At 37.4% G+C, this 17,935-nt stretch overlaps 1 protein-coding gene across 3 annotated transcripts in view; it reads left to right on the forward strand.

The window, feature by feature from the left end:
- ASXL2 (ASXL transcriptional regulator 2) overlaps positions 1-17,935 on the forward strand; it is a 114,265-nt gene that overhangs the window by 85,612 nt on the left and 10,718 nt on the right. For all 3 annotated transcript variants that reach the window (XM_040224476.1, XM_040224474.1, XM_040224477.1), the window contains 5 exons: positions 196-342; positions 2,351-2,514; positions 7,612-7,708; positions 11,259-11,364; positions 13,771-14,479. In XM_040224476.1, coding sequence (XP_040080410.1) covers positions 196-342; positions 2,351-2,514; positions 7,612-7,708; positions 11,259-11,364; positions 13,771-14,479 — 1,223 coding nt within the window. The remainder of the gene's footprint in view (positions 1-195; positions 343-2,350; positions 2,515-7,611; positions 7,709-11,258; positions 11,365-13,770; positions 14,480-17,935) is intronic.

The following is a 17,935-nucleotide window of genomic DNA, read 5'->3' on the forward strand; positions in this document are numbered from 1 at the left end:
TGCATCAGGTGACCAAAGTATTGGAGCTTTAGCTTCAGCATAAGTGCGTCTAATAAATACTTAGGATTTATTTCCTTTAGGATTGACTGGTTTGATTTCCTTGATAACCTTTTGGTTAGCATTGTATGATTTAATTGTTCTTTTGATTGATTAGTTTCTATCTATAACTTCAGGGTTATATATTTTTTCCCCTAGCAATATGGGAAGGAAAGCAATCTGACGGACAGTCAAGCAGCCCTCAGAACTCAAACTCTAGCTTTTCTTCTTCTTCGGTTAAAGTGGAAAATCATTTGCTGGGCCTGGGGAAGAAGTCATTCCAGAGGTCTGACAGGCTCCACACAAGTAAGTTACTTTACTAAGGACTCAGTTCTCAGACATTAAATTGTCAACTCTGTGTTTGAAGTTCGTTCCCTGCCAGGCTTAATTGCTGCTTCCTTTGAGCTCTTGACTATTTTCATGTTCTTCCTTTCCTGCGTATCAAACTTCATTTCAGAATAAGATCTGTTATCAGTCTTTTTGTGGTTAATTTCTCTTTCTGACAAGGGATTTCTTTATCCAGCATTATTTATATTTTATCTCTGTATACATAGAAGGGCTTATAATTGAACATGGGAAACTGAACCACTTTTCCTGCTCCCTCTAAGTCCCACTAAAGCAAGAATATGGAAAAACAAAAGATTAAACCCTAAAGAGTAAAGAAAACAAGAAGATAACAGATGGACAGGCAATATCACCAAATTTTGAAAGATAAAAACTGGATAGAGTTTTTCACAGAGCTGAGGAGCAGGTGCCAGTAGGAAGCAAGCCAGCTGAGCCTGTAGAACTCCAGAAGGGTTTAAGAATTGGAAATATCATGTCTTAGAGAAGATGAAGCATAGGGTTGAAAAGAAGAACCTTCTTTAAAAGGTAATAAGAAGCAGTTTGATGCCTTAGCCTAGCAGGAGACAAGAGATTTATTTTGAGGTGAAAGTAAATCTTACAGACTTTAAATTTAGAGACACCATACATAACTGAGGACAGATAAGGAGGCAGTATACTGGAATCAGGGAAATGAAGTAAAACACAAATACAGAATAGTGATCCTCCTGCTTGCTTGGTGTCCAGAATGTTAGTAGTGGGGCATGTTTCTATCTGCATTACTTTGTTCTTCCTCCCCACCTAAGCTTCAGCAAGAGATTGAAGGGTTGGTACTTAAAGAAATTGAATAGCCTAAAAAAAAACCAAACAACTGTGCCGGCAACTTTATTGATTGCCAGCTAAAAGAGATCATCTGGAATTGACTTCTGTGCAGCTCATCAGTCTACAAGACACACCCCGGCACCAGAACTTTCAGTCAGTCTTCCTAGGACCTGTTTTTGCTTGTGATTACCTTTGAAGAAAACCTCCATCATGGGAGAATCTGAAATATAGACTCACAAAAGTAGAGATAAGTCAGGAAGGAGAAAACGTTAAACAAATAACTTTAAAAGCTATGGTATTCACAGAAAGATATAAAAGATGATATCACATCCATGAAAGAACAGAATACTACTGTTTTAAAAAATCAGAAAATAAAGAGTTCCAGGATATTAGATACTATGGGAGCAGAGATAAAAAATTCTAGTAGAAGTACTAAAAGTTAGAGGTGGAAAAATTTCCTAGTACATAGGTCAAAGGAGAGATTGAAAGAGAGAAGGTAAAGTGGGAACATGAGTCTAGCCTGTCCAATGTCTTAAATAGTGGAAATGTCAGAAAGACCAGAAATTGAAAGAGGGATAATAATGCAAGAATACAAAAAAAATAATGTGAGAAAATTCTGTAGAATTGAAAGCCACAGATTCCATTTATGTTTTAAACTGTGTCCTCCATCAGTGTCTAGAAAGACTGAAACCTTCCTATTGTGAACAGACTTCCTATAACTGCTAAGCTGATCAATTGTAACATTTTTAGCTAATGCAGAGAAAATTGATGAAAATAATTATGGGAAGAGAAAAAGAGCCTTGGTGTAATTTATAGAGATATTTGAATTTTCCACTTTTCAGTCATTCTGTGTATATGTTGTTATAAACTTCTCAATTCCATTAGGGAAATGATCAAATCTCAAACATAAAATGCATTTTTTAGTATGACAAAAGATTCACTTTTACAGTTTATTCCAGTTTTGTTGGGGAGATAACATTTTTTTTATCCTTTATGAATGAACAGAATTTGCTTTGTTTATTTCTAAGAACCTTAAGTGTTACCTTTTTCATAGTGTGATATTTTAAAATAATGACAGCCGTGGCTTTTTTGCAATATAGAGCAAGGTATAGTTTAGAAAGAAACAGGAATGTGAAGAAGGCCCAGGTGATTCTTCTCCATGTTTTTACAGGGCAAATGAAGAGAACTAAATGTGCTGAGATTGATGTTGAGACGCCAGATTCCATTCTGGTTAATACAAACCTACGAGCGCTAATCAACAAACACACCTTTTCAGTCCTTCCTGGAGACTGCCAACAGCGACTGCTTTTACTACTTCCAGAGGTGGATCGACAGGTGTGTTCTTTCAAGCATATTAGCAGTTTTCTAACCCTTCTGGGGCTTCTTTCAGCCATCACCTTTAGAACTCCTTAAGATTTTTTAAATGGTTTTTGTATGTACGTGTAAAGAAGTGGTATCAAAGGTATTAATAACGAAAATAATATTTTTTGTAAATGTTCTTAATTGGGTGCCCTGTAAGGCTTATAAAGAAAAAGAACCCTCTTATCAGAAATGTCAGGATTTGGAATAAAATTTGTCTAGCTATCATATTAGGATGTAGACATCCACAGAGTATAATTCAGAAGGAAGAATTGTCTTAAGACATTACATGGGGTGTTTCAGTGGATCTTTTGATGAGATTAAGAATGTTATTTTCATTTTTTGTTAAACTTTTCTAAAACACTTTTTGCTTTAATAATAAACTTATGATGTCAGCAAATTTGGAAAACCCAGCAGTGGCCGCAGGACTGGAAAATGTCAGTTTTCCATCACAATTCCAAAGAAGGGCACTGCTAAAGAATGTTCAAACTACCAGCGATTTGTGCTCACTTCCCATGCTAGTAAGGCTATGCTCAAAATCCTCCAAGCTAGGCTTTAGACTTGGATCAAGAATTTTCAGATGTACAAAGTAAGTTGCCAACATTTGTTGGATCATAGAGAAAGCAAGGGAATTCCAGAAAAACGTATACTTATGTGAACACCTTTGACTGTGGATCACAATAGACTGGAAAATTCTTAAAGAGATGGAAATACCAGACTATCTTAACCTGTCTCCTGAGAAACCTGTATATGGATCAAGAAGCACAGTTAGAACCTTACATGGAACAATAGACTGGTTCCAAATTGGGAATAGAGTACAGCAAGGCTGTATATTGTCTCCCTGTTTGTTTAATTTATATGCAGAGTAAATCATGAGAATTGCGGGGCTGGATGAGTTACAAGCTGGAATCAGGATTGCCGGGAGAAATACCAACAACCTCATATGCAGATAATACCACTAATGGCAGAAAGCAAAGAGGAACTAAAGAACCTCTTGATGAGTGTGAAAGAGGAGATTGAAAAAGCTGGCCTAAAACTCAGTATTAAACAAACTTAAGATCATGGCATCTGGTCTCATCACTTCATGGCAAATAGAAGGCGAAAAAATGGAAGCAATGGCAGATATTCTCTTCTTGGGCTTCAGAATTACTATGGATGGTGACTGTAGCCATGAAATTAGAAGACGTTTGCTTCTTGAAAGGAAAGATGTGACAAACTTAGCGTATTAAAAAGCAAAGACATCAGTTTGCTGACAAAGGTCTATCTAGTCAAAGCTGTTGTTTTTCCAGTAGTTACGTACGGATGTGAGAGTTGAACCCTAAAGAAGGCTGACCACCAAAGAATTGATGCTTTTGAACTGTGGTGTTGGAGAAGACTCTTCGAGAGTCCCTTGGACAGCAGGGAGATCAAACTAGATATCCTAAAGGAAATCAATCCTGAATATTCGTGGAAGGATTGATGCTGAAGCCGAAGCTCCAATACTTTGGCCACCTAATGTGAAGAACTCACTCATTGAAAAAGACCTTGATGCTGGGAAAGGTTGAAGGCAAAAGGAGAAGAGGGTGGCAGAAGAAGAGTTGTTTGGATAGAATCAGTGATTCAATGGACATGAACTTGGGCAAACTCCAGGAGATAGTGAGGGACAGGGAGGCCTGGTGTGCTGCAGTCCATGGGTTCACAAACAGTTGGATACGACTTAGTGACTGAACAACAACAAAATCCAAAATAGTTTGTACTCCTTAAGAAAACTAAATGGTACCTAGCAGAAACACTAAAGGTTTGGAAGAATCTTGGCAGGGACCAGAGAAATTTAAGATGGTCAGGAATAAGGCATAGGTCCAAGACATAGGCGTTCATCGAGGAAGGAGGAGTGACTAGCAAGTCATTCTCCCTTTTGATCTTCTGTTTTCTCCTCTGCAGAAGGTTCATTATGATTTTGTAAGGTTTTTTCAATGCTGTGGTTTCTTTAAAAGATTAATGATTATTTCCAAGTATGTACTATGTTCTAAGCAATCTGTAAGGCATTCCACTTTTTTCTGATCATTTAAAAACAGGATGAGAGAGATCTGTTTTACCTGTATTATAGTAAGAGAACTAGATATGTCCTCTAGTTTGTAGTAAGAGATTATAAGTAAGCTATACAGATCATTATAGCTATTTGACTATAACGTCAAAACTAAATCTTTCTCATTCTGGAAATCATCTTTCAACTAGACTATATTGATACCAGTTTTTATATTACTATGAACTAGCACACTCCAGTGTTCTTGCCTGGAGAATCCCAGGGACAGGGGACCCTGGTGGGCTACTGTCTATGGGGTCGCACAGAGTCAGATACGACTGAAGTGACTTAGCAGCAGCAGCACGTATGAAAGGTCAGATTCCATTTCTGGGGAGTCAGATAAGTCAGTGTACTACCAGCAGTAGGGACAAAGAAGTAAAATGGATCCTTCCCAGCTATTGCTCTCCCTACCTTAACATTTCTTGGAGAAATTACAGATTTTGGGATCCCCAGTTCTTGGTTAGAACAAGTAAGGAGACTGAAGTTTTGGGAGAGTTTTTAAAGAACTTCTCTTCTTGCCTGTTATTACTCTTATCATTTTTAAAGACTCAGGTTTGTAGGTTGGGGCTAATAACACAAGACCTAATAGAGAGGGTCTATCTGTAGAACTTTATTGTGGGTTCCTCCGAACTGTCTTATGACTAATGGTCCTTGTCCTCTGTTAGAGGGGATCTTGCTATGTTCAGTTTTGGAATTAAAAGGCACCTTAGAACTTATAAGCTTTCTGTTGAGTGCAGTCCTGTTGTATATTCTTAATAGGAGGCTACTTGACTGTCGTTTTCAGTTACTGTGGCAGGAAGGCACAGTAATCTGAGGATAGGGAGTATGGAATTTATTAATGAAATTATTAGTGAATGTATTAGTGATTCTGCCTCATTGTCAGATGAAATTTTTAGTTTATCCAAAATTCTGGTTATTATTAGCATGAAACATTGGGCACCATATTTCAGTGTATGGAGTACCCAACAATGTACAGTAGGAAAAGTATTATTTAGACCAGAGGAAAGAATAAGGAAGGAGTGTGGATTAAAACCCCTCTCTTCAGATACATTTGAAGGTCTGTCTATGGAAGAGGTAAACTTTGTTTCTCCAGGAAACAAATTTGGAGTTAAAATAACGTTTAAAAAAACAGAGCTATTAAACTGTAGAATGGACTGACTTATTTTGAATTAACTTGCTCAACACTGGAATATTCAAGGAGATGTTGAGTCACTTGTTCTCATAGGAAAGTCAGTTACTCCTCTGCCAAATCCATAGAATACAGAGCAGCAGTCAGCAAGCTTTTTAGCATGCAGGCCAATTTCAGTCCACTGCCTTTTTTTGTAAATAAAGTTTTATTGGTATTCAGCCACTTCAGTTAGTTTCTGCATGTTATCTATAGCTACAACAGAGTTGAGCTGTTGCAGCAGAGGCCATATGACCTATTTGTAGCCCTTATGACCTATCTGTCCTTTAACAGAAAAAGTTTGTGCTCTAGAGCCAGAGGAATATCATCCTGGCCCAGATAGATTTAGAAAGTAAAGTGAGTTGAGTTCCTTAATCCCTAAGATGTCCCAATAGTTACCTAAATTTTCTTCAAAACTTTGTGACTTTAAACTTAGTCTATTAATCCATCAAGAATATTTTTTATATTGCTCTGAAATTGTGGTTCAGCTTTATTTTCTACTGACTAGATGGCCAGCTGTTCTAGCACTACATGTTTATATAATCATCCTTTTCCTCTCAGTTTGAATTACCATCTTTGCTATATATTCTACTACTTACATGCAGTATGTATTTATAGGCACTCTCCTCTTTCACTTATTTCTTTGTTCACTCTAATGCTAGTAATAAGTGTTTTGATTGCAGTTACTTTGTGTGGTATGTTTAGCAGTTAGAAAGGCAGTTCCCCTCTCAGTTTTCCATATAAATTTAAAAATCATTTTATTAATGAAGAATATGCCTAGGGATTCTGATAGGAATCTAGATGTTACCTTTGAGAGAACGGCGGTTAATAAAATCGCAAATATAAAGAAGAATCTTAAAACCTTTGGGCCTGACATCACAAATCAAGTCAGTAGACAAAGAAATGGAAGGAAATACCTTCAAATTACGTGGCTGTTTTACTGTGCAAAAGTAAACGTGCAAAAGATTCTCACAAGATAAAAGATAAGGAGCCTTACTGAATAATGAGCAGATGATAGGAATTAGCATTTCACTAGATGGCAAATCTAAGTAGTCAGTAAACAACCAGAAAGATAGACAAAACTAGTAGTCAGGATAAAGGAAATTTTTGTCATTTCAAACTCATTAATAGGTAGAAGTTAAATAGTGTGTTAATATCTCTTGTTCACAAGATAAGGAATATGCTCATATATTTCTAGTAGAAATGTGAATTGTTTTAGCCTTTTTAGAAAATAATCTAACAGTCTTTAGTTATATACACACAGAGATATTTCTTTGCTTTCAAAACCTATCCCATAGATAAAAAGAACTAGTATATTCATCTTTATTGGAAAGCTTATTACAGCTTTGTTGATTATGGGAAAACACTGGAAACAAAGTGTATGTTTATGATTAGGAAATTAGTACATGAATTGAGGGACATTCATAACAATGAAATAATCTGCAGCTATTATAGTGGAGCTAAAAAAAAATTTGAGACACTTTGATATTGTATTATGTGAGAAAAATAAGTTTCAGAGTAGTGTGTGTAATTTGTCACATTTTTAGAAAACAATGAACCTTTTAGAAAAATCCTCTTATATATGTATTTATTTGCAGAAGATTCTTTAAGTATAATTACTCAATAGGGAATAGAATTGAGAGAAAGAAAGAGATAAACAGGAAAGAAAAAAACAGTATTACATTATAAAATAGAAGTATCCATAATCAGTGTGGTATGGTTTAGTCTTGTTTCTGTAAAATTTAATGAACACACAGTCTTTTCTAAAAAAGACAGGAACATCAAATTCCACATGTTAACATTTGGTTTTCTTCCTGAGCTTTCTGTGGCTTCTTATTTGACCCAGGTTGGTCCAGATGGTCTGATGAAGTTAAATGGCTCAGCCCTTAATAATGAGTTCTTCACTTCAGCAGCCCAAGGCTGGAAGGAAAGACTTTCAGAAGGTAAGTGTTCAACTTTATGTGTCTCCTAGAATGTGTATGCATGGGGAGGGAGGGCATATTGACAGCTCTGAGCTTCAGCAGGTATTTGCCCAGTTTGGGAAGGCAAAGGACAGAACATTTCATAGGGAAGAACTAGTTATTCTATGTGAAATACATTGCTAAACTTTTATCTAGCGCACATAACCAAGTTTGGCTCCAGATGCAGTTCAGCAAGATGTTTCTTCAAGGCTTTAAAGTTACCTGGGACACTGAAAATATACAGATTTTTAGGCCCTATTTCTAAAGATTCTGTTTCATTATTTCTAGCTTCATGCCTGGTAGTTGAAATTTTAATAAGCAGAATATAGAATGAGTTATTTCATGGTGTTACGAATCATGGTTTGGTAAACAGTGAGATAACTTCTTTCTCCCTGCCCCATATCAATGAAACTAACAGTTTATTAAGAACTTTTAAAAAATCCACTTTCTTGAGAAATCTTTTATGTACTATAAAATTCACCCATTTGAGGTGTACAGTTTAGTGGCAGCTAGAGTGCTTTAATAAATACAAATTATGACCAAGAATTCCTAACTGTGGTCACTGGCTTGCCATGTTTCTAATTCTGATCTAACAGTTTTACAGAGGGTAAATTATAAAGCATAAAAAGAGTAATTGACTGTGTTTCATAGCATGTAATTATCAGTCACTATTAGCAGTTCTTAAGCCTGGCTGCTCATTATACTCACTTGTGGTATTTTTTTTAATACTGAAATCTGGGCCTCACTCTCAATTTTTGTTTTGCCTGAGCTTCAGTGGGGGTTTTTTGTTTGATTTTTTTCCCCAAGTGATTCTAATGTTCAGCCATTATTAAAGCCACTGACTTTTTTTTTTAACTTTTTATTTGGTTTTGGGCTATAGCTGGTAAACAATGTTGTATTAGTTTCAGCTGAACAGTGAAAGGATTCAGCTATATATATATACACGTATCCATTCTCCCCCAAACTCCCCTCTCATACAGTCTGCCACATAACATTGAGCTCCATATGCTCTACAATAAGTCCTTGTTGGTTATCCATTTTAAATATAGCGGAGTGTACATGACCTTCCCAGAGTCCCTAACTATCCCTTCCCCCTGGCAATCATAAGCTGGTTCTCAAAGTTTGTGAATCTGTTTCTGTTCTATAAGTTCATTTATATCATTTCTTTTTGAATTCCACATATAACATGTAACTGTCAAGTTCTCCCAGCACCATTTGTTGAAGAGACTGTCTTTCCAACATTGTGGAATCTTGCTTTCTTTGTCATAGATTAATTGACCATAGGTACATGAGCTTTGGAAAAGGAAATGGCAACCCACTCCAGTATTCTTGCCTAGAGCATCCCGTGGACACAGGAGCCTGGCGGGCTACAGTCTATGGGGTTGCAAGAGTTGGCTATGACTAAGCACCTAAGCATAGCACAGCATGGGCTTGTTTCTGGGTTTTCTATCCTGTTCTGTTGATCTGTGTTTCTATTTTTGTGCCAGTACCATACTGTTTTGATGACTGTAGTTTTATAATGTGACTGTATTATTTTTATTTCAAATACTGTGTGTGTCACTGTGTCAGTACACATAGAATACAGAATAACACTTGAAAATTACGGGAAGTTGTGCCAAAGAATAGCTTTGTGAAAACAAGTGTGAGAAACTTTAAAGTAAATACAGTTATAAGGGGAGCACTGGGAATGCTATTCATTGCTCACTTTTTGTCAGATCACTGATGGAGCTAATGACCAGCTAATTAATATCTTTATTTTTCATTACAGTTGTTATAGAAGGGATCACTACAAGTGTGTAGAAAGGATCAATTACTGATTACTTTTGACCTTTCTCTTAAAGATTTCCATGAACAGGGACCCCATTTTTCTGAAAGAGTCAAAATCACTTGAGCACTTTAAAACATATCTATTATCAGTACTTTTTTTTTAAAGAATAATTTAGATTTATGTTCCCTACTCTCCAACTTTTTAAAGTAGGTATTATCAACAGCACTACCTCTATTATTACGTTACTTTTTTTTTTTTAATATGAGCAGTCACTGCTATACCTATACATGCTATCATATTTTATGAGCAACAAAAACTTTGAACACTGTACACATGTGAACAGAGTTCAGTACTATTTATCCCTCTTTCTATTAAGCCCAGTAGACACAACCAAAAAGCAGAAGTTCTGGGTGGATTCTGATGGCTAAATCCCTCTTCTCCCACTCATATGCCCAAGACTGTGATAAGTATTCGGAGAAGGCAATGGCACCCCACTCCAGTACTCTTGCCTGGAAAATCCCATGGATGGAGGAGCCGGGTAGGCTACAGTCCATGGGGTCGCTAGGAGTCGGACACGACTGAGCGACTTCACTTTCACTTTTCACTTTCATGCATTCGAGAAGGAAATGGCAACCCACTCCAGTGTTCTTGCCTGGAGAATCCCAGGGACGGGGGAGCCTGATGGGCTGCCGTCTGTGGAGTTGGACAGAGTCAGACACGACTGAAGTGACTTAGCAGCAGCAGCAGTGATAAGTATTAGATGTCTTCTAACACTTTTCCTTCCCCTCTTCCTACACTTGTAAGACCTAAGAGGTCTTATACTTCAAATATACTCTTTCCACTTATTCTTTGATGTCCTGGGTATTAGAGAATTAATAGGAAACAGCACGACTGAAGTGACTTAGCAGCAGCCTGTCTCAGGCACAGGTTTTAAGATGGCCTACCAAGCACATTCATTGTTCTCTACTGATGGAGTGGGAAGGATTGAGGTGTGGTTGGTAGTATACGAAAATAAATGGCATATTCAGAGCAGCCTAGTCTTTGGCATATTGAGTGTCTTGTTGCTAGGGCACTAGACTCATACAGTTTCTGGAACAATTAGAAAACTGACAACTCCAAAAATAGCTCCCTACTTTTTCACTGGAACCTCAAAATGTCTTTAAGGATGGCCATAGCTGTTCATTATGCTGTTAAAGCTAAAAGGACTAAAATACAAGTTGTCTCAGAGAAAGTGAAAGCGAATCGCTCAGTTGTGTCCAACTCTCTGCGACCCATGGACTACACAGTCCATGGAATTCTCCAGGCCAGAATACTGGAGTGGGTAGCCTTTCCCTTCTTGAGGGGATCCTCCCAACCCAGGGATCAAACCCACGTCTCCCACATTAAATAAAACCTAAATAATAAAATGTTCAGTGTCATTATTTACCAAAAGCATATGACTTTTTTTTCCAGTGGAGAAAAAAGTTTATAAAAAATCTATAGGGAATATTTGGAGCTGGAAGGGAGTGATAAAAGGAAAATCCAGAGAAAAAGCCCACTTAAACTCAGCTGAGTACTGGAAACTATATGGAGTGGGATGCAAGTGTGTATGTTTCAACTTATGGCACTTAGGGAGTTCTCCCTTACAGTGAGGAATTTGGGGAGATTTCTGTTACTTTCACATGATAGTATTACTCCTTCATGACTCTATCATGATTTGCCAGTAGTGGAAAGCTGCAAATAACATATTCCTATTGAACATCTCTCTTTTTTGGTATATTGTAGGTGAGTTTACACCGGAGATGCAGGTGAGAATTCGACAAGAGATTGAGAAGGAGAAAAAAGTAGAGCCGTGGAAAGAACAATTCTTTGAAAGCTACTATGGTCAGAGGTAATATCAAGACAGATTTTGTAAACCAAATGTTAATTTCTATACATATGTCATGTGTTACTTCATCTAACTACTTTCCCAGGAAATCTAGTCTGCAATTTTCTTCTATTATTTTTTACCAAGAAAATTTTTTTCTTCTTATAATTCTTAGGTACACAGAATTGGATTTCTCCTAATCTTGAACTCGTAACACATTGCCATTATAGATGGTATGGTTTCTTAAAAAAAAGATTTTATTTTCTTGAATTAGAGTCCTTTCTTTTTAAGTTCTATACTTTTTTTTTCACTGTAGGCAGTTATCCCACAAAAGGATAACTTATCCAGAATCACTAAGGAATCCTATAATACATGCCATAATATTCAACATGTAATTAAACAGCCTTTCTTCTCTAAAAGACACTCTGGGAGATACACAGAGCTGAATCAAGATACAGACCCTTTTCTCAAGGCACTGTAGTCTGAGTCTTGTTTTTTCCTTAACAGAATCTTAATGGGAGGAATTCCCTAGCAGTCCAGTGGTTAGCACTCAGCACTTTTACTGTGATGGCGCAGGTTCAAGCCCTGGTTGGGGAACTAAGATCCCACAAGCCACGAAGCATCCCCCTCAACCGCCCAGAAAAAAAAAAAAACTTAATGGGGACACTTAATAGATGACAATGGGGCTGTATTGTTTGAAATAGAATTGAATACCCAGAGTCTTAATTGTCTGTTAGTTTCTCTTCCTTCCTTATGTATACCTAATGGCAACTTTTAAGGATACTCCATAATCATAGCTTGAGAACAAACAGCTCTTTTCCTTATCTCCCTGTCCTTATCCCCTTTGTGGTCATTTCAGAAGTGATTCTTAATGAAATGAAGAGCCCAGTACACTGATTTTTTTACCTTCTTGGTGTGAGCTTTGAGCTGTTCTACAGAAATCAAAGTGAATACATTTAGACCATGATCACAGGTGGCAGTTATTCTGTAAATATTGTTCATTCCAAGCGTTACAGCCATTCTTGGGTCTTTCTGTTTTTAGCTGTTACTTTCTGCTAGCTTTTTGGGAAGGACTACATTTGATTATTGCACAAATGTGTCCTTAGCCATTCCGTCTCAGGGGCACAGGACTGATTTGAAGTCACCAAAGAGGACTGTCATATTTTTACTTGCACATTGTTCTGAGACGTTAGGGGAAATCTGTTGTGAACCCTCCAGGGTAGTCTACCTGTTGGCCAGGAAGTCCTACTTGGCCTTCCTTCCCAGGATAACTCGGGGCCACTTAACCTCAGAATTTTAGAGCTATACCAAGTAAAATTTAAACAGACTTTCCAAAAATTCAGTTTTCATTTTCAACCTCTAGAGATTCGTCAACTCTCCTACTGTCTCCTCTGGTTTCCGTAGATTTCTTGGGCCAGCCTTTCTATGGGTACTTCAGAACAAAGCTGTTCAGTTCAGTCACTCAGTCGTGTCTGACTCTTTACAGTCCAATGGACTGCAGCACACCATGCTTCCCTGTCCATCACCAACTCCTGGAGCTTACTCAAACTCATGTCCATTGCGTCGGTGATGCCATCCAACCATCTCATCCTCTGTTGTCCCCTTCTCCCCCTGCCTTCAGTCTTTCCCAGCATCAGGGGCTTTACCAGTGAGTCAGTCAGTTCTTCGCATTAGGTGGACAAAGTATTGGAGCTTCAGCTTCAGCATCAGTCCTTCCAATGAATATTCAGGACTGATTTCCTTTAGGATGGACTGGTAGACTGGTTTGATCTCCTTGCTGTCCAAGCTGATTACAGTCCAAACCCACAATCCTATGGGACATGAGTCTTTGGCTTCTTTCACTGCTCTGTGGGAAGTCTGTGGTGCATGCCTATAGACAGCGTAGCTCCTTTGTAAGCAGAAGTAATAATAATAATTAACATTACATTGAGGTTTTATTATGTCCTAGGTACACTGTTCTAAGTACTTTATGTGCATTAGTTGCTCATCCTAGCAACACTGTGATTAGCCTCAGTGTACTGTTAAAGAAATGAGGTCATTGGATAGCATGACCAATTCAGTGAACATGAATTTGAGCAAACTCTGGGAGATAGTGAAGGACGGGGAAGCCTGACGTGCTGCAGTCCATGGGTTTGCAAAGAGTCGAACATGACTTAGTGACTAAAAAACAACACTGTTAAAGAAACTGAGACAGAGAGGCTACTCACTTGCTTAATATCACATGGATAGTAGGTATCAGAGCCAGGATTTGAATCTAGGTGCTCTAGCTCCAGACCTTTCACTAATATTAATAATAGTGATGATAATATATAAAGACTACTGGCTAAGTACCACAGGTTCTTCCAGATATTGCCATATACATTATCTCATAATATATTCAGTAACATAGGCGATTTCTCAACTACAGTATTTTTTTCTTCCACCTTTTAGTTCTGGCCTGAGTCTTGAAGATTCGAAGAAATTGACAGCTTCACCCAATGATCCCAAAGTAAAGAAAACCCCAGCTGAGCAACCAAAATCTACGCTTCCTTCAGAGGCCTCACCTGTCAGTGTAGTCCCAGTAATTCCCCAGTTAGAATCTAAAGAAGAAGTACTGCAGATGCCATCACCAGTCAGAAAAGAAGAGCATGAAAGCCAAGATAAGACGCAGCCACACTCCACAGAGCCCCTTCTTTCCCCAGCTACCAATACAAATGAGCTTAGCAGCATTCCTCCCATCAAGTGCCCAAAGGATGAGGCTCTTGTGGAGCAAAAGCCAGTTGCCTCTGCTGAACAGGAATCTGAGAAAGAGAATCATCTCACTACACCTTCAAATTATAATAAAAATGAAAGCCAGGAAGCTTTAGTTACTTCCCTGAGCAAACCCAAGAGTCCTGGGGTAGAAACAACAGTAATGAAGCCCACAGTAGAACCAGGTCCACAGGAGACAACTATGAAAGAGCCTCCATCAACTCTGGCTGATCACAGCCCAGAAAGCCTCAAGAGGAAATCTCTCACCCAAGAAGAGGCCCCGACAAGCTGGGAGAAAAGGCCGCGTGTCACTGAGCATCGCCAGCACCAGCAGCCATTTCAGGTCTCCCCACAGCCCTTTCTCAGTAGAGGGGACAGGTTCCAGGTGCGGAGAGTACCACCCCTCAAGGTAAGAAAGGAAGAATTGAAGAAGAGAGATGGTCTGAACAAGTTTTTGGTTTTGCCTACTAAATTTCAAGTGTTTGTGATGTTTCTTAATGTGGTGTTTCTTAATATATAACCATGGTTATATATGAGTAAAATTATTAAGAAACAGGCATTTAGAAGTGCAACCTTACAGATCTTTATTGGGATTTGAATACTTATTCAAATATCTGAGAATCTAATGTAATCCACTTCCACCCACCCTCCCTGCTGGCTACTCTTGTATTTTAAGACAATTATGGAATGTATTCTGTTAAGTATAATAGTAAACAGGAGGAGATCATAGATGTAAGAGATCATGTATCTTTGTATCAAGAGCCATGATGTTTAAGTGTACCTTGACCCTTTTCTTCCTGCCATAACTGATTAGATGTTTTGAGGGTCTGAACTCCCTTTTAGTTCTGTCCTTTTATAGGAAATGTGTGTGGCTGCCATGAATCTCCCTCACTTGAGGGATTTTAGTAAGATGGTATAGCCTTACTAAGCTCTACTGCTTTGGATATGTGATTAACTTGTGCTTTAGCCATATATTGCTGTGTATCAAGATCTTTTAAATTTCTATAGCAGTGTCACTATCTTCGTGTGTACTTGGTCTTGTGCCTAACATCAGTTTTCAGTTCATTCATTTCATTAATCATATCTATTGACTTGATGTTTTTTATTAATAGTATTTATTAGTATTATTGTGTCTGCACGAACTCCAGCACTGGGTATTATTCATTCACATTGGAATATAAGTTAAAAAATAAGCCAAATAGAAATACGTTTTTCCCTTTTTAAATTTAACTTAGGTGAACCGAAGTCCTACTGGAAATAACCCTTGAAATACTCCGTTAGAAGTACTTGACCTGTTTCATGCACTATGAGACTCTTCTCCATTTTGCTTCTTTTTACTAATACGATGCTGTTCTTAATTTTAAATTTTGTAGTTTCAGCACTCAGGAATCTCCTTTTTCCTTTTCCTTTTTTTGATATTTTTCTACCATTAGGATACACTCTCATGCTTTGCTGGAGATTTTCATTTTATAATACTCATTATTCTTCTTTAAAAATATGAGAAACCTTTCTTTGAAGCTTATCTTATCTCTAGACCTGAGAGCTGAGTTACAGTTTAGGTTTTACTTTATATAAATGACACTGGGTAAGAACCATCATTACTGTTTCCACATCTTTCTGCTAATCCAAAGAGGCTCTGCACTGAAAACTTAAATCTTTTGTGACCAAATTTATGTTACTTAACTTTCTTTTTTTTTTCTCTCCTGCCTCATTTCAAAGCTTTCTAGCAGAAGTGACTTTAGTATTATAATTCTCTTACCTTAGACCTTATCCAAATCCCTCTTTCTGAGACAAAGCTTAATGTAATTTAGAACAAATCTTTTAAACAAAACTTAAGTAGAAAAACAAAATTTGAATTTTATTATCAATCTCTTATTATATAAAATAATATATGTACATATATCTATCTTACATATATATATAATATAAAATATATACATATATATACAGCTGCAGACAGAGATAGAAAACTCAGACATACATTGTATATTTTCCATTCAGTATACAGTTATAACAGAAAGAATCTAATTCCTTTTCTATACAAGGAGAGAGGGCTTCTCAGTAAGTTAAGTTGTTGCAGTTGTTATCAATGCCTAGAAACCTTGTGTGGTTTTCATAATTTAAAAAAAAAAGTATTACATCTCATTTATTCTACATAAACAGATAATAGGACTAGTTACATAAATAACTGAAATTATTTCTAAGCATTAAAATTTTTTATTTTAACCACTTTGAAGGATTATCCTTATTTCATCAACATGTTATTGATGATTTTCAGTCATTATGATAGATATCATTTATTGTGCTGAATATCTTGTTATTCTCAAGGTTATTCTGATGTAAGATGGTTTGTTCCTAATCCTATATATGATTCCTCTAAACAACTGTGCTTTTTACTTCTTGTTTTTAATTTTCTAGTTTCATCTGTTTTTTCTCCCTGTTAATTGTCTGTTCCAGATGGTATTACTAAAGGGTAATAACAACTTTACTCTGGGCAGCTTCTGAAATACTCTGTGCAGTTGGATGTAAAATAGATTTAAATTTGAGATAGAGGTTCAGTATATCTCAAGATGAGAAATATGTGGGCTTTATGACAAGTGTTATACAATCCCATAGGTCTAACTTCTGAAAGAGAGAGAGTTTTTCAGGACTGTTGACCTTTTCAGAAATGAGTATTGCCAGTAATGCAAAATCCTTAGTGACTTTATTATTCTCAATTAAGGAGTTCCAGAAAGATGCACTATCTTTGGGCTCAGTGGCTTAATTTTTTTAGTTAAATGTCCTAGAACATCTGTAACCATTATTTTATATTTCTAACTTTACCAACTATTAGGGTTAAGATTGGTGCATCCTGATGCATTCCAATAGATTTCAAAGTATTGTTTTGAACAGAAGTCAGAGTCTTTTCAAATATATTTTATGATATGAAAATCAGTGGTTTCAGACCTAATGATGCATTCAGAATCTCCTCACAAGGTTTCTAGAAATGCATTTTTTCTCTGGGAGTTCTAATTTTTAATTTTAAGGATAGTACTTAGAGCACATATATTTTTTTAAAGCTCCACAAATAAATATAATGCCAGCAGGCAGTGAGAATGACTTCGGTTCATAGTGTAGACAATATGTACGTACTCCCTCTTGGGTGGGTGGGGTGGGTTACACATTGTCTTTCTTCTGGCGCTATCCAGAGGCCTCTGTACTTTGAGATAATTCAGTCTGTATGCTTAGCTGTCCATGTGTGAGTGTGTAAAAGAGAACAAGAAATTTTCCCTGGACCTCGTAGTAAAGCCAAGAAATAAAAGACAGGCTTCCCAGGTGGCTCAGTGGTAAAGAATCCTCCTGCCAATGCAGGGGACACAGGTTTGATCCTGGGATTGGGAAGACCCCCCTGGAGAAGAAAATGGTGACCTATTCCAGTATTCTTGCCTGGGAAATCCCATGGACAGAGGAGCCTGGTGGGCTACAGTCCATGGGGTTGCAAAGAGGTGGACATGACTTCGTGACTAAACAGCAACAATAGTGTGCTACTTTATTTTTATTTTATTCTGTTTCTCTTTTCTTGCTATTACGCACATTTTAAAATACAGATATCATAGAAAGGTCTGTATCTTAAATGATCAGCTGTTGCGAGTAGTAGTGACATTAAGACAGAATTGTGTTGAGAAAAGAGCTTTGTGACTGAGTGGGAGTGAATGTCAACGGAGGAGAGCCTTTGGCACCAGTAGAGGAGGTAAAAGACCCTAGAGATGGACCTGTGTGGCTGTCTCCATGGATTGGTCTCCCGTCCTTGTGATAGCGTTCACCCTATCCTGAGAATTTGTGTTAATGAAGTTTTGTTACTCTTACAAAAGAAAGCTAAGCTCTG

The sequence above is a fragment of the Oryx dammah genome, unplaced genomic scaffold, assembly GCF_014754425.2.
Source record: "Oryx dammah isolate SB20612 unplaced genomic scaffold, SCBI_Odam_1.1 HiC_scaffold_25, whole genome shotgun sequence".
Taxonomy (NCBI): domain Eukaryota; kingdom Metazoa; phylum Chordata; class Mammalia; order Artiodactyla; family Bovidae; genus Oryx; species Oryx dammah.